General features: G+C 51.0%; 1 protein-coding gene across 1 annotated transcript in view; it reads right to left on the reverse strand.

Moving 5' to 3' along the window:
- Window positions 1-11,761: 11,761 nt before the first annotated feature.
- EBF4 (EBF transcription factor 4) overlaps window positions 11,762-27,720 on the reverse strand; it is a 53,867-nt gene continuing 37,908 nt past the window's right edge. Inside the window, 11 exon segments of the mRNA XM_024743070.1 lie at window positions 11,762-12,519; window positions 12,758-12,833; window positions 14,088-14,285; window positions 17,415-17,514; window positions 17,516-17,530; window positions 17,628-17,693; window positions 17,806-17,894; window positions 19,422-19,548; window positions 19,641-19,774; window positions 19,873-19,990; window positions 20,773-20,854. Of these exon segments, the coding sequence (XP_024598838.1) occupies window positions 12,763-12,833; window positions 14,088-14,285; window positions 17,415-17,514; window positions 17,516-17,530; window positions 17,628-17,693; window positions 17,806-17,894; window positions 19,422-19,548; window positions 19,641-19,774; window positions 19,873-19,990; window positions 20,773-20,854 (1,000 nt within the window). The 3' untranslated portion in view covers window positions 11,762-12,519; window positions 12,758-12,762.

A 27,720-nucleotide genomic window follows, 5' to 3' on the forward strand; every position in this document is an offset into this window, starting at 1 on the left:
TTTTTTTGCAGTCCACGGGCCTCTCACTGTTGTGGCCTCTCCCGTTGCAGAGCACAGGCTCCGGACGCGTAGGCTCAGCGGCCATGGCTCACGGGCCCAGCCGCTCTGCGGCATGTGGGATCTTCCCGGACCGGGGCACGAACCTGCGTCCCCTGCATCGGCAAGTGGACTCTCAACCACTGCGCCACCAGGGAAGCTCTCTTTTTTTAAAAAAAAGATTTATTTATTTAATTTATTTTTGGCTGTATTGGGTGTTAGCTGTGGCACACAGGATCTTCACTGAGGCATGCGGGATCATTCGTTGCAGTGTGCAGGCTCTTCATTGAGGTGCATGGGCTTCTCTCTACTTGTGGTGTGTGGGTTTTTTTCTTCTCTAGTTGTGGCACACAGGCTCCAGGGAGCGTGGGCCTGTAGTTGTGGCGTGCGGTTCCAGAGCATGTGGGCTCTGTAGTTGTGGCACACCGGCTCTAGTTGAGGCGCACAAGCTCAGTAGTTGTGGCATGCAGGCTTAGTTGCCCCATGGCATGTGAGATCTTAATTCCCTGACTAGGGATCAAATCCACAACCCCTGCATTGGAAGGCGGATTCTTTACCACTGGACCACCAGAGAAGTCCCTGGAGACAACACAGTCTTCATCTAGGAATACTCCTCCAGCCCAGGTACCAGGTGACACAAAATGCTCTCAACTTTGGGAGGGATCAGGTGCTCGTGTATATTTGTCTTTTTAAGATGTTTTTTTTGATGTGGACCATTTAAAAAATCTTTACTGAATTTGTTACAATACTGCTTCTGTTTTATATTTTGGTTTTTTGGCTGCAAGGCATGTTGGACCTTAGCTCCCCGACCAGGTATGAACCTGCACCCCCTGCAATGGAAGGTGAAGTCTTAACCACTGGACCACCAGGGAAGTCCCTGTATATTTGTCTTAATTATTATTGTTAAGAAAAAAATAATACTTTTTTTGTTTGTTTTACTTGAAAAAGGGACGTCTTTTTCTAATTTGAACCAAGACACCATATGTACTAGAATGTGCTTGAGATGAAACTTGTTTGATATCCATGGAGAGGAAGACAATGATGGTTCTAGCCTGTGAGATAAGACACAAGCTAAATGCCCTCAAGTCTGTGAAAGCTTGGAAAGTGTGGAAGAAATAAAGGCCAAAGGCTCAAAATTTAATGTCAAACTATTGCTTACGAAACTCTGCGTGTAGGAGGAATTGCAGGAACAATGTAGTGGCCCAAATCCTCAGGTTTCTTGGAACTTTGAAGTTACAGATGTTCTTTTTTTTTTTAAGCCCACAGATGTTCTTTTAATTACAGCTGTATAAGAAACACAAAAATATGGAATTACCTTTCTCAGAGGTTGGGGCCCTTAAGACCTGAGTGAGAAATGAACATTTTTCAGTTATTTCTTCAAGTATTTTTTCAGTCCTAACTTTTTTATCTTTCCTTCTGGGACTTGGTTGACACTAATGTTAACTTTTAAAAAATATATATTATTTATTTATTTATTTATTTATTTTTGGCTGCATTGGGTCTTCGTTGCTGCGTGTGGTCTTTCTGTAGTTGCGGCGAGTGGGGGGCTACTCTTCGTTGCAGTGCGCGGGCTTCTCATTGCAGTGGCTTCTCTTGTCGTGGAGGACGGGCTCTAGGCGTACAGGCTTCAGTAGTTGTGGCTCGCAGGCTTAGTTGTTCTGCGGCATGTGAGATCTTCCCGGGCCAGGGCTTGAACCCGTGTCCCTTGCATTGGCAGGAGGATTCCCAACAACTGTGCCACCAGGGAAGCCCTGAAATTTTATATTTTAACTGGCTTTTTCTGACACCAGTCTACCAGGGCAAGGTGGGGTGCTGCCAGGCAGAGGTAGAGCGTCTAAGTTTCTCACTTGACCTCTGTTGACACCCAGGGGGTGGTGTTCCTTTTCACTGATGGGCAGAGGTGGGAGGTCTGGCTCCAAGTGTGATCTCCACTGACACCACAGGTTGGGGGTAGCCTTGTTACCTCTGGGCCATGGTCAAAGTCCTGACTCATTAGGTTTCTTGTGACACCATCCCAGCAGGGAGAATGAGAAGCCCCTTGTTACTGCTGAGTAGGGTGGAAATGCAGGCTTTTCACATGGTTTTCACTAACATGGTGAAACACGAGTGAGGCCCCAGGGGAGGCCTCATCGCCAGCCAGCGGGGATGAAAGTCTCCGCCCTTTACTTGGTCTTCTCTGGCATCACACTGGCAGGGTGTTGGGGTACCTCCTTGCAGCCTGGACGTGATGGAAGTTTAGGCTCCCCACTGGGCCTTTGCTGTTGTGAGTGTAGGTGGCGCTACAGTTTCTTCTGGGGGATTTGACTGGAGTATAAACTTTTTTGTCTAAAAGTTTCTGTCTTACCGGGTTGCTCCTTTCTTGGTCTCTTGACTAGAGAGACAGCAGGTTTTTGTTGGGGCCTTTTGTTGTTCTTTTCACCCACTGGCATTTCTGAGTTGCCGGCTTCTTCTGTTCCAAATCTGGGGTATGTGGGGCAGAAAGAAAACCTACAGAGGGGCTTCCCTGGTGGCACAGTGGTTAAGAATCCGCCTGCCAATTCAGGGGACACAGGTTCGAGTCCTGGTCTGGGAAGATCCCACATACCACTGAGCAATTAAGCCCATGCACCCAGGGGTATTACAGCCATCTCCTTGCCAACTGTCATGCCCTTCATGCTCCAGGGCTCCCTACGGCATCAGGTTAGGCTCCGCTGATACCACATTCTTACTTAGCATCCCCCCATCCCCACCCCAGTCCTGTCCTGCCTCCCTCAGCCCTTTTCTTCTAGAGAGCACTTCCACATGCACCCCAGCCCCCATTTCAAGCTCTGCTTCCAGGGAATCCCCTTACGGCAAGTGCTGCGTAAGTTGTGGGTCTAAATGTCAATGTCGCCACTCCTCCTGGGCAGTGTTGAGGGAAGAAGAGGCCTTGCTACCTCTCTTTCTCCTGCTCTGTCAGCTCCGACTCCACACGTACACACACAGGCACATATGCCTCCCTGCAGCCCCTCCTCCCCCACCTTCTGCTACTGAGCTGCTCCCCCGAGGAAGTGGGCTTGGAGGAATTCTGTCAACCTTGAGGCTTGATTATGAGTTTTTGGTTTTCAGATGAGACCAAGAGAAGGGATGCCCCACCTCACTCAAAAAGGAACAGAGCGATGCCTGGCAGCCTATTTTTTTTTTTTAATTAATTTTTACTGGAGTATAGTTGCTTTACAACTGGCAGCCTCTTGTTACCTGCTCCCGGCCTGGCCTGACCTGACCCTGGGGACCCTGTAGGGCTCCACACTGCAGAACCGCGGGGGCATCACTGACAGGCCTGCCGGGTTCAGGCTTGCTGAGTAGCCACTCGACCACATTCCACGCGGCAGCCACAGTTTGTCTTGGCGAGGTGGCCCTCTAGGCCCGGCTCCAAGAAGGCCTGGGGAGCAGCCCAGACAAACCCGCTTTCGCCACAGAAGCCAAAGCTGGCTGGGCTTGAGTCGGTGCCAGCCCCAGTGGCCAGACCCTCCTCCACCCACCTGAAGGTGGACTCAGGCTCTGGGTGAGGGGTTGGATGTGTGGAGGGGGCTAGGCTCCCAGTTGGGGGAACCCTAAGAGAGGCAGCAGGGGCAGGGACGCAGGCCAGAGGGCTTTCCTGCCCAACCCTCCACCCTAAGGCAGGCCTTCAAGAACTGGACTCACAGGATGGCTGCCCACTATAGCGTGGCCCTTGGCCATGGTGCTAGATGGATAGCCCCTTATACCCTAGCCATGGAGAGGCACCTACACCTCCCCTGGGAACCCTGGAAGCCCAGCTCGAGGGGCCCACTGCACAGCGAAGGGTCTCTCAGGGGCAGCGTTCACTCCCAGGCTGGCAGGGAATGAGGAAGGAAAGGCTTTGGAGAACCAAGATGCCAGGATGCTGGGCTCCAAGGAATAACAGACCTGCTGTTGATGGTGTTTTCCTTCCCCTTTTAAACACTTGGCTCTTTTTCTCTCGTGCAGAAACAGTCTAGTTTCTGTTATTGCCCTGGTGGGAAGCCTCTTCTATATCTTTAGAATCATGAAGTCTCTTCCAGTCTGTCTCCAGTGGGGAGTGTCTATGGACTCAGAACACCCTCCTTCCCCTTGGCAGTCCCCTCAGCTCTAATCCCAGCACTTGCCCCCCCCCACCCCCATCTACCCGGGGGTGGCCCTCTGTGCTCCCTGCCAGGACTGAGGCAAGGAGGGGTGGGAGTGGGGGTGGATACCTTCCCCTTTGAGAAGTGAGTGGGGATAGGGGCTCTTGGACAGATGACCCACGAGCAACTTTCTGGAACTCCAAAAGAGGAGACCCAGAGCTCAGAGTCCAGCTGAGGACAGACAGGTTAGAATTGAGGTAGAATGACTTAGTGAGAGACTGATTTGCTTTTGTTCTTGTGTTTTTCCCTCCCCCTCTCCCAGAAGGCATTAGAAGGTATCATGACAGGGTGAAGTACTGAGGTGGTCTTCAGATCTCTGCATTTTGTTTCCCAGAAACCTAGCTTCTTGAAGAGAAGTGGGGAAGGTGAGGGCCAATGGGTACATTCTGGGAGAGTAGCACAAAGAGAGAAAGAGATAGAGATAAAGAAAGAGAAAGAGACAGAAAGAGAGAGAGAGAGAGAGAGAGAGAGAGAGAGAGAATGGGGCTATATGTTAACAAATATTATACCCTGGGTAAAGGAGACATGGAAGTGTACCATTAAGCATACAATTAATGCAGTTAATGCAGTGGTTTAACATTAGACATATAATGAATGTAATTCAGCACGTTAACAAAATAATGGAGAAATTCACATGATTCTCTCAATGTATGCACAGAAGCATTTCATAAAATTTGGCATCTATTCATAATTAAATTTTTTTTTAGAAACTCAGGAATAGAAGGATGCTCTAAAACCAAACATGATACTTAATGTTAGAAGTTTACCTTTCGAGATCAGGAGCAAAATAAAATTGCTAACACTACTTCTAATTAACATTGTATTGAAGGCACCAGTGATGTACTTTGGCAAGAAAAGGAAAGAAAAGAAATAAGGATTGGAAATGAAGAAATAAGACTGTCCTTTACAGATGACATAATTATCAACTTAAGAAAATCCAAGATGGGACTTCCCTGGTGGCGCAGTGGTTAAGAATCCGCCTGCCAACGTAGGGGACACGGGTTCGATCCCTGGTCCAGGAAGATCCCACATGCCGCGGAGCAACTAAGCCCGTGCACACAACTACTGAGCCCATGCGCCTAGAGCCCGTGCTCCACAACAAAGAGTAGCCCCTGCTTGCTGCAACTAGAGAAAGCCCGTGTGCTGCAATGAAGACCCAATGCAGCCAAAAATAAAAAAAAATCCAAGATAATCTATGGATAAAGTATTACTATATGTGAGCTAAGCAAGGTTGCTGAATACCAGGTTATTGTACAAAAATCAACTGTATTTCTATAAACCCACAACAAATAGCTAGGAAGTGGAATTAAGAAAATGATATCATATATAACAGCATAAAATAATCAGATACTGAGGAAAAAATAAAAGATGTGTAAGACTTCCACACAGAGGCCTATAAGATACTGTTAAGAGAAGTTTAAAAGATTTAAATAAATGGAACAATACATAATATTCATAGATTGAAATTTCAACATTTTAAAGATATCAATTCTCCATTAACTGATCTATAAATTCAATACAATCTCAATGAAAATTCAGGAGGCTTTTAAAGGATTAATAAATTGGGCTTCCCTGGTGGCGCAGTGGTTGAGAGTCCGCCTGCCGATGCAGGAGACACGGGCTCGTGCCCCGGTCCGGGAAGATCCCACATGCCGCGGAGCGGCTGGGCCCGTGAGCCATGGCCGCTGGGGCTGCGCGTCCGGAGCCTGTGACCCGCAACGGGAGAGGCCACAGCAATGAGAGACCCACGTACCACACACACACACACAGAAAGAATTAATAAATTGATTATAAAATTTAAATGGAAACGCAAAGGACCAAGTGTAGCTAAGATAATCATGAAGAACTGAGTTCGACAATTTGCTGTACTGGATATCAAAACGTACTATAAATCTAAAGAAATTAAGATAGTGTGGAATTGCTATAAAGGTAGACAGAAAGACCCGTACACATATGGAAACTTAATTTATGATAAAGGTGCCACTGACTTGCAGTGGAGAAAAGATGGTCATTTTAATAAATGGTGATGAACCACTTGACTATCCATACAAAAAATAAATAAATAAATAAACTTGACCCCTAGCTCACACCATATATAAAAATCAAAATATCTTCTTGGTAAGACAGGAATAAAGACACAGACCTACTAGAGAATGGACTTGAGGATATGGGTAGGGGGAAGGGTAAGCTGTGACAAAGCGAGAGAGAGGCATGGACATATATACACTACCAAACTTAAGGTAGATAGCTAGTGGGAAGCAGCCGCATAGCACGGGGAGATCAGCTCAGTGCTTTGTGACCGCCTGGAGGGGTGGGACAGGGAGGGTGGAAGGGAGGGAGACGCAACAGGGAAGAGATAGGGGAACATATGTATATGTATAACTGATTCACTTTGTTATAAAGCAGAAACTAACACACCATTGTAAAGCAATTATACTCCAATAAAGGTGAAAAAAAAAAGAAATTATAGTTTCATGGAACAGACAGAAGGAGGTATGCTAAGTTAACAAATGCTTTTTTTTAAGGGAGAAGTGGGGAGTAAGAATCAGAAATACCTGTTACAATTTAATACACTAAATGTGGCAATAAATTATAGCTACATAAAAAAATATCTTCTTGATTTGGGGGTAGGTGAAGATTTCTTAAAAGGATACAAGAAACATTAACCATAAAGAAAAGATTGATAACTTAGACTACATTCAACTAAGAAATTCTAGTTATCAAAAAATCCCTTAATGAGAGTGAAGAGCAGGGGAGTGTGAAACAAGTGATAGGAGGGCTCTCACGTTGGGGTTGGTGAGAGAGAGCTTGTCTGGTGTGGTGTTCTTATGAACACCAGACTTCAAAGCTGGTGGCTTCAAGGTGGCTCATGCCCTTCGGTCACCCAAAGGGTGTTGTTACCGCGTACTGGAATGGCAGCAGAGGAAGGAAGCTTGTGGGTATACGTGCAGAGGTGTGGACAGGGAGGGGAGGGTGGCCGGCCCAGGCGCAAGAGCGAGGAGCTTCTGAGAATCACTGAAGAGCCTGGCTCTTCTAGGGGACAAAGACACTGTGTGTGATCTGTGAATTTTTTCCTATTTGGAGAAATCATCCTCGGGAAGAGAAAAGAGATTTGGGGGTCCACTTGAACCACCTCAACCATGTTTAATGCTTGCCTCATTCTAAGTTGACCATATGGCGGGGGAAATAGACCTTAGAGGTTACTCTGGCAAACAATTACTAGTTTATCTTCAAGGGCATGAGGCTTTATTTTTTTAACTTTCACATTTAGGTCCACAATCCATCTTAACTGATTTTTGTGAATGGTATGTGGTAGAGGTCAAGTTTCATTTTGTCTTATGAATATCCAGTTGACCTAATGTCATTTACTGAAAAGACCATCCTTTCTGTACTGCATAGCAGATTCCATTTTTCTGGGAGATTTTTCTTTTTCTTTTTGTTTGGCTGCACCGTGTGGCTTGTGGGATCTTAGTTCCCCAACCAGGGATTGAACCCAGGCCACAGCAGTGAAAGAGCTGGACCACCAAAGAGTTCCCTGGGAGGTTTTTCCTTTTGGAAAAAAATAAGGGCCCTGCCAATAAGGGCAGGAATGGGAAGAATGAGGACGTTTTGCAAAACAGTCAGCAGTAGGGCTGGTCAAAGCTGCTGCTGGGCTTCCCTTGAGTCAGTGAGACCTGTCCACAGTGGGTCCTGTCTGAGCCAAGTACAGCCCCAGAGGCTGCTCGAGGATGCAGGGTACAGCAGCCTGGTTCTGCTGGGAAACATATGTGGGAAGGAAGCAGAGGATTTCCTGGGAGATGCTCTCTCTCTAAAGGTCAAGCAACCAAGTATCTGACCCCCATCTTACTTCCACCCCATCGGCCCTGTGGAAAGAAAGCCCGGCGGTAGGCTGATGCTGGGAAGGGCCTGGTCACCTGGCATCTTGGTACCTCAACTAGAAACAGTCTGAGCAGAATTTCTGTCACCTGGTCCCAGGAGAGGCAGGACCTACAGATGACGGAAAATTCATAAACTTACTTCAACTAGGAAAAACTTCCTCTTCCACAGGCTGACTGCCCGGGGCCACCTCCGGTACGCACTGTTGTGCCCCATCCAGACCCCTCATCTTTACCTCTTCAGTGTACACCTGTCTGACCCCATCTGCCAGCACTGCATCTCTTCCCCTGAGAGCTTTCTCTAGCTTCTGGGGCCTGTTACCACCTGCGAGGCCACCTAGAAGTTCCAGGAAGGTGGTGCTCCCCTCCTGCTGCCCCCGGAAGCTGCTGACCCCTGACTGACAGAAGTCGGTGTATAAGTAAGTACACAAGCTCCCTGGCCCCTCAGGTGGGAAATCTCTGAGGCGTGTGTTTTATACAGTTTCCCAGAGTTCCCTGGTGGGATTAAGCTCCAGAAAACTCACAGGAGTGACTTGCTCACAAGTACACTGTATTGGGCTTCCTTACTCTCCCTGCCTCCCTTCCCCCCTCCCTCACTGGTGCTTCCTGAGATTGCCTCCCAAATAAACCCTCTGAGCACAAATCTTTGTCTCAGGCTCTGCTCCTGGGGGAATCCACAGGAAGACAACCTCCATTCCGGGTACATGATGCCACACTGACTGATATGAACGTAGGCACTGGGGCAAGGTTAGAACTTCCACCACTGGCCTGGGATGTCCAGCACCTGCAGGGGTCAGTCCTCATGAACCAATCAATCCTGTCTTGTCTACAAGGCCTCAGGACTGTCACTAGGCTAGGACCTGGTGATATGCTAGCATTTAGCGGCTTCCCCGGTGGCGCAGTGGTTAAGAATCTGCCTGCCAATGCAGGGGACAAGGGTTCGAGCCCTGATCCGGGAAGATCCCACATGCCGCGAAGCAACTAAGCCCGTACGCCACAACTACTGAAGCCTGCGTGCCTAGAGCCCGTGCTCCGCAAAAGTGAAGCCACCACAATGAGAAGCCCGCGCACCCCAGTGAAGAGTAGCCCCTGCTCGCCGTAACTAGAGAAAGCCCATGTGCAGCAACGGAGACCCAATGCAGCCAAAAATAAATAAATAAATATGCTAGCATTTACTGGGCAGTGGGTTCTCCACACAGATTTATGTAAGATCAAGACCAAGCTTCTGCTGCTCAGTTTAATATCGTCCTGAGTCAGGACGGCTGGATCTATGGAGAATGGTGTCCCTTTCGACTAGAGAATGTTGCAAGCCCAGAGAGCTGTTCTGGCTGTGAGGCCCAGGAAAAAACGCCCTTGTTGCTTTGCTGGAGTTGCTGCAGATCCAGATGCAGACCCAGACTTGGCTGCAGGCTTGTCTGGTACTGACCCATGACTCATGGTCCAGTTTCACTCACTCCTCACTGATTTATTGGCTACAAAATGACCTGGTGTGATATTTGCCAGATTTGGTTAATAGTTTTCATCTCAAGTGGTGGCCCTGACTAGAGACTGTGTTAAAAATGATTTTGTGACCCTGGTGGGTCTGTGGCATAGAACTGTTGGTTCTACTTGTTCATACCCCCTCAGATTCACCGCTCCAGAATTTGCTTACAATATCCTACAACAAAGTCTACTGATGGCTTTTTCTCTGCAGGAGACACAGGCAGGCCAGAAGGGTCAGAGAGTTAATCTCCTGGGAGCAGCCCCCAGACAGTGACAGATGAGGGCTGGAGGATCAATATCCCAGATCCTCTGCCCCTTGGGTGGGAAAACCCTGAGTTATGTTCTACACTGTCTTCCAGAGTTCTCCAGCAGGGAACCTGTCTCGGGTTCTGCTTCTTGGGGAACCAAAACCAAGACATGCAGGAAGAACATTGTGTTAGTCAGCCTGGGCTGCCATAATAAAATACCATAGACTAGGCAGCTTAAACAAAGAAATTTATTTTCTCATAGTTTCAGAAGCTAGAAAAGTCCCAGATCAAGGTGCAAGCTGATTTGAACCCTGGTGAGGACTCTTCCTGACTTGTAGGTGGCCGCCTTCTTGCCTGTGTCCTCACATAGTGGACAGAGAGCTCTGGAGTCTCTTCCTCTTCATACAAGGACACAGTTCTATCAGATTAGGGCCCCACTCTTATGGCTTTATTTAACCTTAATCACCTCCTTAAAGGCCCTGTCTCCAAATATAGCCACAAAGGCAGAGGGGTTTGGGCTCCATGTATGAATTTTGAGAGGACACAATTCAGTCCAGAGCAAACATCACAGTGATTAGCTCTGCCTGCTGTGGATGAGGGAGTGGGCAGTATTTATCTATCTACCTACCTCTCTCTCTCTCTAACCTGCCACACTGTGCTGCTTGCGGGATCTTAGCTCCCTAAACTGGGACCCCTGGCAGTGGAGGTGCAGAGTCCTAGCCACTGGACCGCCAGGGAATTCCCAGGAGTGGGCAGTGTTGACTCAAATGGTGGCTTGAGGACAGTTGTGAGATCTACGAGGACAAATATCACATCTTATTTATACCAACCACGGCACCTGACCCCTTCCAGGAACCTGCATCTGGTACAGATTAGCGCTCAGCAGATTATCAACCTGAGAGGGCCCTGGACCGTGGAAACTGCTCGGAGCCTGAACGGAGCAGGGCATGGCTGGCAGGCTTTGGGGCTCTGCAACACAGGCTGAAGGCAGGAACTGAGGGGAGGCCAGGCGAGCACTGAGAATAAAGCAGGATTCTTAGGTAGGAGGCTATCTCATCACGGGCCCCGGTGAGATGAATCCCAGGTATTGGCAGGAACACAAGAGAAGAAAGTGGAGGCCTCTAAAGGACAGGGCCAGCCTATCTGCCTTGGCAAGTATTATTTGTCCAGAGGGCTGCAAGGCATGGGCTCATGGGTTGGGGAAGGACAGGTTTCCAGTGGCCAGAGCAAAGGACTGCTGTCAGGAGGAGAGAAAAGGAAGCTTGAGGCCTGGAGTTGGACCCTGGGATCTCTGGACAGTGCATGAAAAAAGGTAGGCTTCCAGTGCCAGAAAGCTAGACCTTTGGGGTCTAGGGAACACGTTTCAGGGGGAGAACTGGGATTCATCCCAGAAGTTGGGTAGATGAACCTGGGAATCTTGCCTTTCTACCACCCATCCTCCAAAACTCTGAGACAGGAGAGCTGGAAAGTGCCTAGGCCTGGGAAGGAGGGAGGAAGTTTGGGGTGTCACTTAATCAGGCAATCCTAGGAGCCAAAATTTGCCCCACCCAGCAGCCTCCAGTCAAGAAGGATTTCACTTCTGAGCCTCTGTACATCTGGGTAGTATTTAGTTGGCTCTGTTCTGGTTCCCAGCAATGTCCTTCTGACACCCCCAACCTTGGTCCTGCTCAGACAGCTGGGGGACTGAGTCCTCAGTGCCCAGAATGGGCTCCCAGCCAGAGTTCTCAGGGCTGAGCCCGTGTCCTGGGTCTTCCCACCCCTCCCCAAACCCCCTAACTCAGTACCCAAGAGCAGATATGGGGCAGGGAATACTTGCTCAGTTGAACTCTGATGCTGTTGAAAAAGTCCAAGGTATAAGAAGGCTGCCCAGGGGCATGGTTTAGAGTTGCAGAGCTGCTGAGAAAAGCAGACCCACACCAAGGAAGCAGACAAAAGAGGCTGGGTGGCCACCTGCACCTGTGTTTATTGTTTTCTCCAACCTCAGCAGAGCAGAGTATGAGACCAGGGGCAGCTGGACTCGTTCCGTGGTTCTATGGGGCCAGCCAGAGTCATCTGTGTGTGGGGCCAGAGTCCATGAGACATCCACTGAGGGCAAGATCCACAACCAGGGGGCCTGGCACCTCCTCTTCTGCACCCTTCATGCCCAAAGCCCCCACCGGGATTCATGATGTGGCAAGCATGAGCGCTCAGGACTCAAAGGAAGTGGGGCAGCCACAGAATCAAGTGGCTGTCAGAAGCTCCATGGGAGCCTAGGCAGGCCTCCTGAGGCTGCTGGGCACCACCCCTTGTCCTGGAGAGTAGTTGGGATGCCGGGATGGTTGAGATGGGTCAGACGCAAACAGGACCTTCCCAGGCCACCTCTTCCTGAGCTCCTTATCATACTCCCCATCCCATGCTCCTGTCACCAGATGCCCTTGGTCTGCACAAGGTCCATCTCTTCCAGAGGAACCGACCCAGCAAGTGAGGTCAGGCATCCAGCACCTCCACGGGACGCTCTCCTAACAAGAGCATCAGCACAGTGCTGGGGCTTCCAACCAGCCTCAAGGGAGGTGAGAGAAGCCTGTGGGACGGAGGGGCCCTTGAGCACAGGGAGGAAGGCCTCTCCCTGTTCAGGCCTGTGGGTTGAAGTCTGCCTGCAGCCCTGGCCCTGCATCTGTCTGTGCTGCCATCCAGGGCATGGGCGTGAATCCTGGAGGGACCACTAGTCCGGGCTCAGTGGGGACAACACCTGTAGACCTGGTGGGGAGAGGAAAAGATGAAGGTCCTGTAGGAAGGCTGGCTGCAAGGGGACAGGAAGCCACTTCTCGCCTCTTGTTCAGCCTGGGCCACTGGGCTGGGCTATATGGCCCTGACAGCTGTCTAGATGGGCCCTGGAGAGGGAGACATGGACCCCAACACCCCATCCCTGCTAAAGTCTTTTGGAGAGAGCCCATCCAAGGTCAGGAAGGGAAGCAAGACTCAGCCAGAGACCTACCGTAATTAGGAGTACGCCAAGCCCTGAAGCCCCCGAGCTGGAGAGTGGAACTTGTCAGAATCTTCAAAAGGCTGGTCTGCAGTAACCAAAGCAGGGGAGCCATAAGCCATGTGTAGCCTGTGCCCCTCTCGACTGGGGGCAGCATGCAGGACATATGGCACTTTTTGAGGGCAGAACTATCAAGAGCCTTGAAGGTAGTCAGCCACCCCCAGTCCTAGCCTAGGCCCAGCACTGCAGACAGTTAGGTGAGGTGTGCCCCCCAGACCTCTTAGGAGGTACAGCCCCAAGCCCTTGACTCCCTAGTTTCTTCAATCGAGAGACATGACTCTGGGCTCTTCTTCCCAGCCTGTCTCCTTCAGAGGGCCTGTCTCAAGGTGAGGAAGCAGACGGCCATGTATCAGGACAGCAAAGGGAAGAGGTCAGCCTCCAGGAGTACAGATACCTAATGCAGCGGTAGCAGCATGTCTTCCTCCCACACCCCCACGAAATTCATCACTTCCATCACCCTTGCCTCTTTCTAACCCCCTTCCCATGGTTTGCTGCAGGAGAAACTGGTGGCCTTCTGTCCTTCCTATTCCCTGCATTTTTAAGCTCCAGACACACTTAGGTTAAGAAAAATTATCCAAAACTTGGAAACAAGGCTAAATATAACTGTGTTCCACTTTGAATTATCCTAGAGCATCATCTAACAAGCCCACCCCAAGAGTCATCTTATTCTAAGGGATGCAAGTCTTTTTGACTTGCTATATACACTACTGGTTAGAACCCAGGCTTTAAGTTGGATGTTGACTTGGAGGAGATTGATAAATGGCAAATAACAATCATTTCACTAATGGGCTGCAGGAGGGGTGACCTGGTCTCAATTCCCTATCTGTAAAATGGGGAAGGTGAAGCTGGGCTAAACCTTATCTAAGGTCAGTCCCCCTCCATCCAGCAAGTGACCTGGTCTCTCACAGTGGTGTATGCTATCCTCCAGTGGACATAGGGAGGTGTAGGTCAAAGGCACGCAGCCCACGGTGGGGTTTTTCCAGCTCTGCATGTTGGGTCTTTACTCTGGGCTCAACTGGATGAGGCCTCGAAGTGGTTTCCAGACCTTCTCCAACTGGTATTGTTGTCTCCTTGATGGTCCAGAGTGAGACCGTCCCAAGCTATGAGGCCCAGGGAAGTGGGGTCCAGATGGACCTCCTTGAACCCCTGCAGAGCTCCCTCCTCTGCAACCCCCAGGGAGAACTGGTCACCTGGCTTGAAGCTCTTGTGAGATGTAGATGGAGTGGGCTGCGCAGGCCCAGCTGCTCTGCCAGGTTCCAGCGAGGCAGCACGGAGCACTCACCTGGAAGCCCCTCTCCATGGGCTCTGGGGCAGGCCTGGGGTGGGGAGCTGGGTGGGCGCAGCACAGGGGCGAAAGCACTCCTCTGTTTGACAGCGGAGATCATGTTGACAGGCGAGAAGGAGAAGACGCTGGTGGAGGGGGCAGCCGCCGGGAGGGACATAGAGGAGGCAGCGGCCAGCGGGGGGCTAGAGGGCATGACTCCAGGGCGGGGAGGGGCAGGCGCAGCAGGGAAGGCGGTGGGAGACACAACAGGGAGACAGCACCAGAGTGAGCAGCTCGGTTGCTGCCCTGGCATGAGAAGTATGCCCTGTGCGGGCTGCTGACCTGGGTGCCAGGCTCAGCCCAGACTGGGGGCTGTGAGGGTCCTGGGGAGACCAGTACAGGGTAGAGTCTGGAGGCAGGCTGGGAGCCTCTGGGGTTGCGGGCTAGCATTTGCCCTTTTGGGGGTTCTGGAGACCCTTTTTTAGCATTGGAGATGATAGGGTCAGATGAGGTTAAAAACAAACAAACAAACAAAACCCAAAAAACGAAAGCAAAACCAGAACATCCAACAAAAGCAGATACTGAGAGGTGCCCGCAAAGATGAGTCATGAGCAAGAAGTGAAACAGGTTAGGATTCCTGCTGAGAACCACTGGGATTCTGAGACACTAAGAAACACTGACAGGCCCTGGGCCATCAAGGTCAGAGTCAAAGGTCAGGGTTCACAGCAGAGCTGGGGCAAGTGGCCAGGGACGAAGTTTGGGGGGTACACATAGGCTCTTGTTATAAGGCCCCTCTGTCCAGGATCACAGCTCACACAAGAACCCTTACTCCCCCCACAAATATGTTCCCCTTACCAATTACACTCCCCCCAACCCCCGACACTTTGTTCTCTTCCAGCTTAATGCAGGTCCTCATCATATTCAGCCCTGGTCCTGGAGGCCTCCTGTATCTCCCTCTTCCAGCAGGTCAATTTTAAAGAAAGGTACAGAGATCCAAATCCTCAGATCTTCCTGTTCCCTAACCCCCTAGCCCCCATGGCTGTGGCTTGCTCTCCTGGGAATAGCCAGGGAGCCTCCTGCACACAGCCTTTGCCTGCCCCTCCTTCTTGCAGCCTCCTCTCCTGGGGGCTCCTGCCCAGGCCATCTCTGGATTCCCCTTTCTACAACCTCATCTGAACACAATTCCCTGCCTCTCTTTTCTAAAGACCAATAAGACTGTGATTTGAGTGTTGTCCAGGCAGAGGGCAATGGGATGAGGGTGGGGGTTTCCTGAAAGAAACCAGCAGCCTGAGAAAGATGCTTTTGGTATCAGAACACCCCCCACCCACCCCCTTTGGAACAGTGATGCCTTCAACAGCTGCCCCTGTTCCAAATGTACTCGGCCCCATGGATCACCGTCTCCTTTTAAGACAATGCTGACTGCTAGCTCATGAGGCCCATGGAGCTCCGTGGAGGGCTTGAAATAAATGCCAGAAAATGTACTGTATCTCTCAAGGCCCAGAGCTCACAGCCACATTTTGTAGCTTGGGTAGTACTGGGAGTTGTGGTTCAGTCCAGGGCTGCTGGCGGCTGAAGCAGAAGACAGAGGGGAGGTCCGAGCAGACAGCCTCTGGCAGGGACAGTTCCGGAGGTCATTACAGGCACGTCCTGGCAAACTCAATGAGAATGATGCCCACTGGGGCTTCACCACAAAGCGTCGTGCACAAGGGGGAGAGGATGGGGACTGGACAGGACAATCCCACCCGATGGGACTGACCCTTAGGCCAGCCCAGGGTGTCCCCAGTTGATGCTGGAGTGAGGCTTAAGCAGCTGTAGAACTCTTGATCTCCTGGCTGAATGGGAAGACCCCGGGTGGCTGGCTTTTGCCCACTGGGGCAGTGTGTTCCTCCACTGCTGACTGCTGTGTGTGCGGTGGAGAAGGGGGGCTGGTGCTCCAAACTCCACCAGCTTCGACCTGGGGGGCACCCTGAGAGAGGTGGTAAGAATACTTTCCAGAACTGAAGGGAAGTAGGAGCAGTGGAGCCTGGCCTGAGCAAAGGGGAGACAGGAGTCTTGGTGGGGACACCGGAGGGTCATGGTTTGTGTGGACACCAGCAACATGGGGCTTCTGGTCCCAAACATTGAGCCCAGGCCAGAGGTAGAGAGCCAGACTCAAACCCACAGCCAAAAAGAGCAGTACTCAGGATGTAGGCCATGGGAAGGAAGGCTAGGCAGGTGCCAGATATGTTGGTCTTCAGCAATAGCAAACATATGACAGGGGACAGGCGAAGGAATGGCAGGGAAAGCCTTCTTGGCCAACCTTCCCCATTCCTCTGGCACGACAGCGTCTCCCAGGACTCAAGGTGCAATCTCTCTTACAATTGATGGGGGAGGCTCCTTGTATGTGAGCAGGGGTGGAGCAATCCCCCAAGCTGGGTGCTTTAAAAACACGTCTGCTGAATAGCTAAGCTGTAAGAACCTGCAGACAGGCTGTTCTGGAATTTGCTGTTGGAAGGAGGGACTTGAGGGCAGTGCATGGTAAAAGCATAAACGCCCCGTCGCGCATCCACCCAGCTCTGAGCCGCCCACCCCAAGAAGCCAGACAGAAGACGGTTAATGCCCACAGCCAGTGCTGGGATGCAAATTCACACACGCTTTCTGAACTGCGTCTGGGCCCTTTATGCACGGTGGCACATTCAGGTCTGAGAACAACCCTAGGCAACAGGTGGTACTGATCCGGTTTTACAGAGAGGAAACTGAAGTGAAGTAACCTGCTGAATGTCAGACAGCTCCTGATTTGGACAATCAAACTGTGAGTCCAGGTGTCTGACTACACAGAATTCTTGCTCTGCCCAACCAGACTGCTGGGAGCCACGTCTTCCCTCCTCAGGCCCCTGCCTCTCCTGGGGGGCGTGGGGCCAGGTGGAAACCTACTTTTCTTGGGCCCTGAGTTCCCTTGGGCTTCCGGCAGGGGGCACCAGCCCTCCTCCTGAAGTCCTGGCATAAGATTGGAAAGGTTGGCGGTCCACTAGGTTTAAGCAGGATGTCCCCGTGTTAAAGCTCGTTTCAGTAGGAGGGGAAGGCTAGAAGCGATGTGCACAACTGCTGTCAGCAAAGAGAACTAAAAGTGCAAGAAGTGCCCCGGCGCCGGGGTTGAGGGCTGGGTCTCCAAAGGCAGAGAGAGAGAGGTCGAACACAGAGAGGGCTGCCCTTGCCTCTGAGGGCAAGGCCAGGGTCGGTGCTCACGCGACAGGTGACAGGAGCTCCCCCCACCCCTCATAGGCTAGGATGGAGCTGGGCTGAGCCCCATTCTGCTCCCCGGGGCCTGGTCCCTCCCCCACTCCCCGGGAGGCAGGGGACACTCACTGGCGAAGGGCGATGTGGCCGTGGAGCCATTGAGGAAGCTGGGGGACGCGGGCACACCGAGGCCGGCCACGCCCGGCGCCCCGTAGCCGCCGAGGCCAGCTCCACAGGAGGAGCTCCTGCGAAGACAAGAGCGGGCACGGCCGGGGCAGCCGCGGGCACCGGGAAGCGGGCAGCCCCGGGCCCGGCGCGGGGAGGCGGGCGGAGACGCCATACCTGGTTGCCGCCGGGCACTCCGTACAGGGCCTCCGCCAAGTCGGCCGCCCGCTTCAGCAGCACTTCCTGGGGGCAAGGAGGAAAACAGCCGGACGGAGGGGCGGCAGAGGGGCCGGGAGCCGCCTCTTCTCCCCTCGGCCACCGGACACCCTTCTCCCCGCCCCGCTCCTCTGAGTACCTTGGGCAGCCTCTCGGGGTCTCCGGGGTGTCTGGGAATGACTTTCTGTAGCCTCTGGAATCCGTAGTCAATGGTGGGCTCATTCAGGGCTGGGGAGAGGGGCGGTGTTTGGAGGACGCCCTCCCGGCACGGCGCCAGGGCAGGGCCAAGCCCGCCAGCAACCAGTCCGGGAGCCTTGCTGCAGACCTCTTCCAAGGCCAGCCCAAGCCTCTCGGAAAACTCCGGGCACTCGGGTCAGCGAGGCTCGGGAAGTTTCCTCAGTTCCTTTCTTGCTCATTCATCCAACAAATCTTTACTGAGCCAGCTGCTTGGCATTAACACACATGCACTATACGATCCCATTTGTGATTAGAAAAAAGGCAACTGTATATATATTAGCTTCAGTATTCCTAGGGGCAGGACTGGAAAGTTTTGTCTGCATTTGGTCTTATCAGGAGTGAATTATTTATTATAAAAAAAGAAAAAAAAATACCCAACAGTCTTCATGTATCACAGCTCTGGTGGCCTCTCAGCGGCACCTGACCGTTAGGGGTATGCCTGTGTCCCAGGAGTGGGCTGCCCCACACCCAGGGCTCTGGGGAGGACGCTGCAGCCTCCTAACCTGGCTCCCGAAGCCCTCCTCCTCCTCCTCACCTCCTCCTGTAGCCTGGCCCCGACCTATCTTACCAGCCTCAAAGGCCTACCTACCTTCTCCACTCCAACTCTAGATTTAGTGAATTTCCTTTAGTTTCCCCTAAAACGTAAGGCACTCCTTCACCGGTCTTCGTACTTGCCATTCCTTCTCCGGGGATGCCTTTTCCTCCTCATCTCTACCTCCTTATTCACCCCTCTGGTTCCAGCTTAGCAGTTTAGTCCACACTCGTGCCTGGAGGTTTTCTCTGACAACCACTAGCTCCTCTATTGTGTAACTCTACCCACCCCATGCTGTGTTCCCTGTGTTCCCCCCTCACTCTTATACTGGAGCTCCCCGACAGTAAGTAGGGTCACTACTGAGTGTCCAGTGCCCCTTGAAGGGCTTGGTGAATGTCTGTTAGGTGGGGTGGGGGAATGGGGAAAAGTGCCAGATGGTGGAGGTGGAGAGGATACGGGCCAGTGGTCAGATAGACCTGGGAAGGGGGATGAAGCCACATCTTCAGGAGTAGCTTACACTCCTGTCTTGTGTTAACTTCTCGCCCTGGCTTCATGCAAGGGGTGTGTGTGTGTGTGTTCGTGTGCATGCAACGTGAAGCCTGCGGTGGCTTGGGGGAACCAAGAGAACCGGGAAGATTTGGGGAGCAGCAAGCTATTAGGGGGCATCTTTGAAATAAATCTCCCTGTGGAGATGTTCTAGACACTGGGGAGTGCAGAAGGTGAAGGGGGTGGGGGGAGTTGCTCTGGAGAATGCTGGAGGCAGAGAGAATGTCCGGGCAGGGCGTCTGAGGACGTGGAGGCCAGGGAAGGAAACAGAAGCACAGGGAAAGAAGGTCCGGAGAGGAGGTGTCCTGGGATGTGGGGTGAGTGCCAGCAGGGGCTTAGGGGGCCTGGCTATTCGCTGACTCCTACACCAGGGCTGGTGTGTGCGGCGTGGGGCTCCATCCCACAACCCTGGGCCTCCCTTCACCCCCCTGACTCCTTACCTGTGTAGACAAAGCGGCCGGGGGCTCCCTTGCAAAATTGCTTGGACTTGTAGGACAGGGTCACCTCCACCACCCCAGGGATGTGCCGTGGGGGCGTCTGCACCCGTATGGCGTGGGGCGTGATGAGCTGCGAGGGGAGAGGGGAGGCCTGCGGGTTCTGACCCGGCGAGGGCAGGGTCCAGCCCCAGGCCGGGAGGGAGACCGGCGGGAGCGGCCCACCTCACTCCACACGAGCACGTTCCCAAACACGACCTGCAACCCGTCGAAGAAGTTGTCGCCGATGACAATGACGGTGGCGCCGCCCGTGGTCCAGCCCTCCCCAGGACTGATGGCCTTGATGCAGGGGGTGGCAGCTGGGAGGCAGGAGAGGAGCCAGGTCAGGGGCCCATGCCAAGGTGGGGACTGGGGCTGGCTGGGCCCGCGGCAGCGGGGCTGGCCTGGGGGTCCTGACCTTCGGAGGGGTCCAGGCGGCGCGCCCTGCGGCCATGCTTGGAGTTGTTGTGCACAAACATGTTGTCGGACACGGCCAGCACGTGTCCATCCACGCTCACCGTCGTGGACACCACCACCTGTGGGGAGAGCCAAGGCCAGCCTGGCTGGGGCTTCCAGTAAGGGACTGCTGCGGGGCACTGGCAACTTGAGGCCGGTGGCTGGATACTGGAGTTCAGGGTCACCGGCATGGGGAAGAGCTTCAGCCCCTCTGGAGCTGAGCTGGTGGAAGGGGGACCAGCCGGGTTAGGTGACACCCTCAGATGCACAGTCTCTGGCTGCCCAGGGGAACTGACCTCCAGGAGCCAGAAAAATCAAAAGCCCTGAAGAAAAATCTCTGACTCCTTGGGCAGAGTGGCTACTGTTTTTGCACCCACATATACCACAGGCTGTATCCCTAGCGCTCCAAGGCAGGAATGGGTCTTAGGCAAGTGGGAGTGAGTGTTTTGATGGAGGGGGAGCATTGGCCTGAGAGCCCATCAGCAGGAGCCCCCGCTCTTGGGAGGAAATTGGGGCTACCTCCTTCTCCCCGCTACCCTTCACTGGGTGGGGTGTGCAGGTTGGGGATGTGCTAAGGGCAGCTGCTCTCTGCTTCACGCTATGCAAATTAGCTGGGTTGTTAATCATGTAAAAATGTCACAATTAGCATCTCCTTAAGTGGGACTCTAATGAAGCCTCCCTTGGCAGCCAGCTTAAGTTGAGACAGAGCTGCCCCACCCCCAGCAAGCACCAGGCTCCAAAGCACTAGTCTGTGCAGGGGTCTGTCCCTGGGGCCTTTCTCAGGGTGGCAGGGCCACACCGCCCCGGCCGCCCCATCAGGATAGGGCAGGTTTGCAGGGGAGAACTCTCTCCTCAGACCCACCTGGAAGCGGCGCATGTCTCGGGGATTCCCCGCATTCTTTAGGCAGTTCTGGTTGCATTTGAGGAAGAACTTGAGGAAGAACCTGAAACAGTGTGGTCGGTGGGCTCAAGGGTCTGGGGGTTCTAGAAACAGATGAAGATCCAACTGCTTCCTGCCACGCCCTCTCCCAGCAGGGTAACTTCCCCTCTGCCTGCTCACACGAGGCACATACCCCACATGCCCATCCTAAGCTGCACACACACAGGGTACATGTGACACATTCAGTAGACCTGTCCCAACGACAACTTCCCTACACAGAAAATCCCCCACCTCCACAGTGTACAGATCACACAGTGCTTAATTATCTCACAAAGTATATACTCATCACATCTATACACAGTATATTCATCCTAGAGAACACATCCATTATATATACTACATATACCTAGGACTCATGAATTATTATACACACCATACGTAGCAGGTACTTCCACTTACCTGTAAACTTAACCCACACCATGTACGTTTGTCATAGTATATGCCCATCACACACAGAGGGCATCCATATCACATAGTGTATCCTTCCCCCAGAGTACACCTATCAGCCACAAGATGTTTTCTTACAACAGTATAACCATTATATCCACACTGTATATGCCTAATATACTACTACTCACAAGGTACAGCCATCACACATAATGTAGACCCACCACACTCAGGGTATACCTTCACAGAGGCATACACAATATATGCTCCACATCAGGTTGGACTCATCACACACATGTGGTATGCTAATCACACAGAATCTATACCATCATGCACAGTGTGTGCCCATCCTACATAGTATAGGCACAGAAAGAATATGCGTATATGCATTAGTGCACCATTTTTATGTTGTATATGATTACCCAGAATATAGTCATTGCAAATATTGTACCGTCATTACGGTAAAGTACAATGTACTGTATGTAGAGGTCCCCCCTACAACAAATCCCTCTCACACACAATAGACTCCCTGCCCCGGCACATCCCCCGCAAACAGATCTCCCTCATACACATTCTATATCCCTTATACACATAGCAAAAACCTAACCACACAGAGCATGTAGCCATCACATACACATGGTATACCTGTCAGACACACCGTACAGATACACGGTGAATACCTTCTTTTTCACATACGGTAATTAGAAAAAAGCACAGTATATGCAGCGATGTGACTGCTTTTTAGACAAACACATGAGAACTTGATCCTCCAGTCCTTCCGGGCAGTTGATGCGGATGGTGAGGCCTTGGCCCCGCCGCCCCGCCGTGAGGTAACCATGGATAATACTCTGGATTTGTACTCTTCATAAACTCAGGATACTATCAGTAATCTGCCTTCACCCCTACAGGACTCTGTGAGTATCCGGGAAGATGCCCTTTACAAAGCTGTAGTGTGCTGGGCTAAAGTCTGTGGGGGTCCTGGCACATGGCACAGCTTCCTGGGCCGCTCTATGAGCTCCTCCAGCAGCTGCCTGTTTATCAGCCCCCTGGTCTTGAACTCCAGATATGTATATCCATTTAACTCATCAGAGTTGCCTCCAAGCTCTACGAACATGAAATCAGATTTATTACAAGCTCTGAAAGCTTAGTCCCCAAAGAGGAGGTCCCCAAGTTCTGGGAGGGGTGGGCACCACTCCTGGACAGAGGTTTCCCAAGGGGGCCGTCCCTCATTGGGAGCTGGCAGCAGTCACTTTCCTGGAGATGCATCTCCCCTTGCACTCTGCCTGTGACCCCCTCAGCCCCTGTCATATTCCCCCACACAATGGGCACCCTTCTGGGAACCGTTTTTAGTTCCCTTTCCATAGAGACATTACATCGGCACGCATTTTCATCCATAGTGGACACCACCCAAAGAATACTTTCATGTAGTGTAGACCTTCTATACACCCCTGCAGAGCATTTGGAGGTGAAGACACCTCATGTGACCCCAAAAAAGTGCACACTCGTGTAGACACCACACACGTGCCCTCTGTACCCAACCCCACTCCCAAACCTGCAGAACCCTGGGATGTGGCTGGAGATGAGGGCTTTCCAGGCACTGCCTCACTGTGTGGCCTGGGGTAAATCCTTTCACATCTCTGAGATCCTTCCTTATTCATGAACCAGGAGAGTAGCAATTGATGCTTGCTGAGGTCCCTTCCGATCCTGTCTTCATTTCAGCCTCCCAAAGCCTCAGGCTGCTGTTTCCTGCAGGATCCTGGCTCCCCCTGGGGAGTCCCCCTTTTCATCCCCTCCTGCAGCCCTTGCCTGGCAGGTCTCCCACCCCCTCCCTTCCCAGTACAGGTTGCATCTGTCCTTTGGGTCCACACCAATTCTCACTCCCTGTCTGGCCAACCTCTTCTGGCCCTTCTAGGCTTTGGAGACCACCCCTCCCTGAGAACCTCAGGGCCCTGCCGGTACCTCCATCTATGCAGGCCTGTCCTGGGACATTGCAGTTTCTGAGCCTCGTTGGCATTATCTGCAGAGTGGTGTTGAGTAAAAAGCAGCCACACAAGACCTGGGCCTTCTGTGGGGGATACTGACGGTCAGTCTCCTTTTTCTTTCTCCCTGAGCCTCTAGCTCAGAGCTGCACACAGTCAATGCCATCAGTGGTGGAAGAAGGGTGGCTGAAATCTCACCCACCACGAGATGGTAGTCGGTGAGGCTGTGTCCAGCCAGTACCCACCCAGTCAGAGGCCAAGCCGATACTAACACTGCAGACAGCCTGCAGCCCTACCACCAGTCTCAGGGTCGTTAAGCAAAAGCATCTACAACTCGAAAATAAGGCAAAAAGATGACAGTGAGTCCTTTCAAAGTCATTCTGGAACAGTGGTTTTCAAAGTGTGGTGTCCAGACCAGCAGCATCAGCATCACCTGGGAACTTGCTGGAAATGCAGAATCTCAGGCCCCACTGCAGACCACTGAATCAGAAACTCCTGGGGTGAGACTCAGCCATCTGTGTTTTCATAAGCCCTCCAGGTCATTCCGATGCACCCTGAGGTTTGAGAACCACTGCTTTACAGCTGCACTACCCAATATGGCAGCCACCAGCCCCGAGTGGCACTGAGCACTTGAGGTTTGGTTAGTCTGAATTGCTGTAAGTGTAAAATACATACTGAATTCAAACACTTAGGAAAAAAGGAATGTAAAAATATCTCATTAGTAATTTTTTGGTGTTGATTACATGCTGAAATAATATTTTGGATATCTTAGGTTAAATAAAATATATGATCACAATTAATTTTACCAGTTTCAATTCGTTTTTTAAAATGTGGCTACTAGAAAATTTTAAATGACAAATGTATAATGGCTTACATCATATTTATATTGGACAGTGCTGTTCCAGAGTATTACATGGACAAAGCCACCTAAGAGTTAGCTGATTCTCTAGGAGAAAAATCTTTGACTAATATTTGCTATTAATGGGGGCCAGACTGTATAAAGTTAGGTGCTAATTTGCAGAAAACTGATAAGGTACAAATGATTTTTGTTGGGAGAAATAAATAACTTCTGTTTGGTAGAAAAATGAGCCCTAAAACTTACAATTTTATTGTCCTATGGACATTAACTAGCTTTGTGTCTAACTTGGGAGTCTTATTCAAGTATTTTTCACATATCCTGTTTTCTCTCCCTCCCTCCCTCCTTCTCTCTCTTCTCAACTCTTTCCTCAACTGTCTATATCAGTTTCTCTGAGCCTTCTTTGAACCAGCTTTGTCATCCTGCTGGTTCCTTCATTAATAAGTTACAGAAAACCTCAACACACGCTCAGTAATAATTTGTATGAGAATCATACTTCTAACATTTTGAATATTATGCTTTAAAAAGGGTGACTAGCACCCAAAGGGTCCTGTCTTCCAAGGTTAGTCTTGAAATTCTGCAGCACATGGCCTGGAGTTGGGGGATTTCCGTTCTGGTCTAGGAGAACCGGAAGTAGTGCCCAGACCTCTCACTCCTCCCAACAGTGCCTGGCTATCCTCAGCCTTGGAAAGGGGGCTCTGGGCCCTTCTTTCCCCACCGCTGGGAGACAGACACACCATCCACACCTCCGGAAGCTGGAAGGCCAGGGTGGGAATAACGTGAGGACAGTCCAGGAAATTTCTCCACAGGCTGGCACCACAGGGTGACACTTTGTTACACCTTGGGGGGTAGAGGAGAACCCAGAGCAGTCCGGGAAGGATGAGAATGGTGTCGGGAAGAGGAAGGAGGAACAGCAGATCCTTCAAGCCATGTCTTTGCAGAGGACAGATGTGGAGGCTGGGAAGTGGAGAGGGTCAGGTAACCCAGTGGGAAGGGGAGCTGTAGGAGGACACCCTACAGGGACCTAAGGCAGGAAGGGATGTGCACTTTGTTGAGGGCCTGTAAAATCCTGCTTTTCACCAGGGAAGCACCCCCCACATCCCAAACCTGGATGAGCCCTAGTGCCAGTGTTTTTGAGCATCTCCCCTCCCACCACCTAGGGGCTGGAAAAGAGCCTGGGGAAGCCCCCTTTCCCTGGCTGTGATGGGCCACAGCCCACAGGGTTGGCTGACCTGAGGGTGAGCATTTTAGGATGCCCCCTGGGTTGGGGCAATGACCTGTGCCCAGTGCCATCTCTATTGTGGCCTTAAGGTTCTCTGGGGGCACAGACTCCTCATCTGGGCCTCATAGAAAGGTCAAGTGCTAGAAGCTGCCATTAGAATTACTAGAAGAAACCACCATAAATATAAGCATGAGTTACAAATAAAATGCAAAACTATGCAAAAAAATTTTTAAGTGATCCAAGTCTAATCTATTGAGCACTTAGCAAGTGCCTGCAACTCTGCTGAGCCTACCACTTGCATTATCTTATTTAATCCTCTCATAATCCCGAGGTGGTGTGGTGTAGGTCTGCAATCATTCCCACTCTACTGATGAGAAAACCAAGGATCAGCAAGGCTAAGCTACAAAGTCACAGTAGATGCCAAAGTCAGGATACGAACTCGGTACTTTATGAACCACTGATACTGACAAGAGTCATGGAAAAGTCCCTGTAAGTGGGGTTTTCGAGTCCAACCCTGCCCCAGCCACGAGGCTGCCAATGCAGGACAGTGCAGCAAGCCTTCCTTCAAAATCAGCCGTGAGAGGCAGGCTGTGCAGGGACCAGATTAGCCATTTCATGGGGATTTCCTCAAGGTTACAAATTCATCAGGGGTGCAAAGGAGAGACTCAGGTCCTAGTTGGGGCCTTTGGCTATTGTGACAGCTGCTCTCAGTCTGAGAAGATTTTCAGGATTAAAGATCAGGACTTTAAGATGAGTCAAGAGTTGATCATTGTTGAAATTCAGTGAGGGACAGATGTGGTTCATTATTCTATTCTGCCTATATGTTCAACATTCTGTATAATAAAAAGTTCAATAAATAAAAGACCAGATGAAGAGCTCTGAACAGTGGTCATCCAGCTAATAAAGCATGTAAAAGGTGGAAGTTATGCATCACGACTGATGCCTATGATATAAGTGAAAGATAAGAGCAGTTCACCCACACACCTACCTTGCCACATCCTGAACTTAGTCTAGCCTTCCTAATCATTTCTATAAATGCTTTTTATTCCTCCCTGTAAACACAACTCAGGATGATATTAAAATGGACTTTCCTTGTCAATGGAATATTCCATACCAAAGAAGCAAATGCTGGATTGAATATGACTCAAGTGCAAACATGTGACTTGCACATAACTTCTCAGGTGTGACACCATTGCACAAGGAAAGCTCCCCTCGCAGAGTGCTTTACTCAAGAGACACTCAATACATAAGGAAAATGTGGAGGTGATGGATGTGAGTCCACTGTTAAACTCTGGGTTCTCAGGGGGTGGAGAGCAGAGTGGGATGGAGCTGCTCTTTGGAAGGCTGTGCCCAGGTATCATGGTGGGTTGGTGCCTGCTTGGGTTCCCCCACTCGCAGCTCCTGTGAGTGTTGGCTATTAAAGGGCTCACAGCTGGGGAATTCCCTGGTGGTCCAGGGGTTAGCACTCTGCCCTTTCATTGGGGGGGCCCGGTTTCAATCCCTGGTCGGGGGGAACCAAGATCCTGCAAGCCGCGTGGTGTGGCTAAATAAATGAATAAATAAATAAATGGCTCACAGCTGCCCCCACTACTCGAGAATTATCCTCAGCCAGAAGCATATGCTCCTCACCAGCAGCCCACAACCAAAGAAAGACCGACATCACAAGGAGGACCAACTCTTAGTACTATTCATACTCAAACTCCCCAAAGGATCAGGCTGAAGCTAGACTCCAGCTGAGACTGTCTCCTTCCTAAGCTGCTTCTCCTGCCTGCTCCTGCTTCCCTCACTTCTTTTCTCCCTAGAGCTCTCCTCCAATAAATCACTTTCACAAGAATCCCCATCTCCAGGTCTGTTTCTAGGAATCTCATCCTAAAAAATCAGGCACAGAACTTTCACCAGCTTTTCCCTCCCTACATCACTCTGAGATACTTACTTAGAGCTAAAATTATGTTTGCGCTTCCAAAGAGAAAGCTGTTAGGAACTGAAAGAGCTGGGCTGAGCCCAAGGATGCTTGCAGCTACAGGCCTGTCAGGAGCAGGGAAACGGAAATCTAGATCACAAATGCGGTCTGATAGAACTTTTCCAAAAATGATATCCACTAGCCACAGGTGGATTTTCTTTCCATTTTATTTTATTTTTAAAAATTGTTTATTTTTTAAAATTAATTTTTATTGGAGTAGATTTACAATGTTGTGTTAGTTTCTGTTGTACAGCAAAGTGAATCAGTTATACATATACATATATCCACTCTTTTTTAGATTCCCTTCCCATTTAGGTCACCACAAGCACTGAGTAGAGTTCCCTGTGCACATGTGGCTTTTGAGCACTTGAAATGTGGCTAGTGTGACTGAGAAACTAAAATTTCAATTTTTTTTTTTTTTCCGTGACATACGGCTTGTGGGATCTTATTTCCTTGAGGAGGGATC

The sequence above is a fragment of the Neophocaena asiaeorientalis genome, unplaced genomic scaffold (assembly GCF_003031525.2).
Source record: "Neophocaena asiaeorientalis asiaeorientalis breed wild unplaced genomic scaffold, Neophocaena_asiaeorientalis_V1.1 scaffold82, whole genome shotgun sequence".
NCBI lineage: Eukaryota > Metazoa > Chordata > Mammalia > Artiodactyla > Phocoenidae > Neophocaena > Neophocaena asiaeorientalis.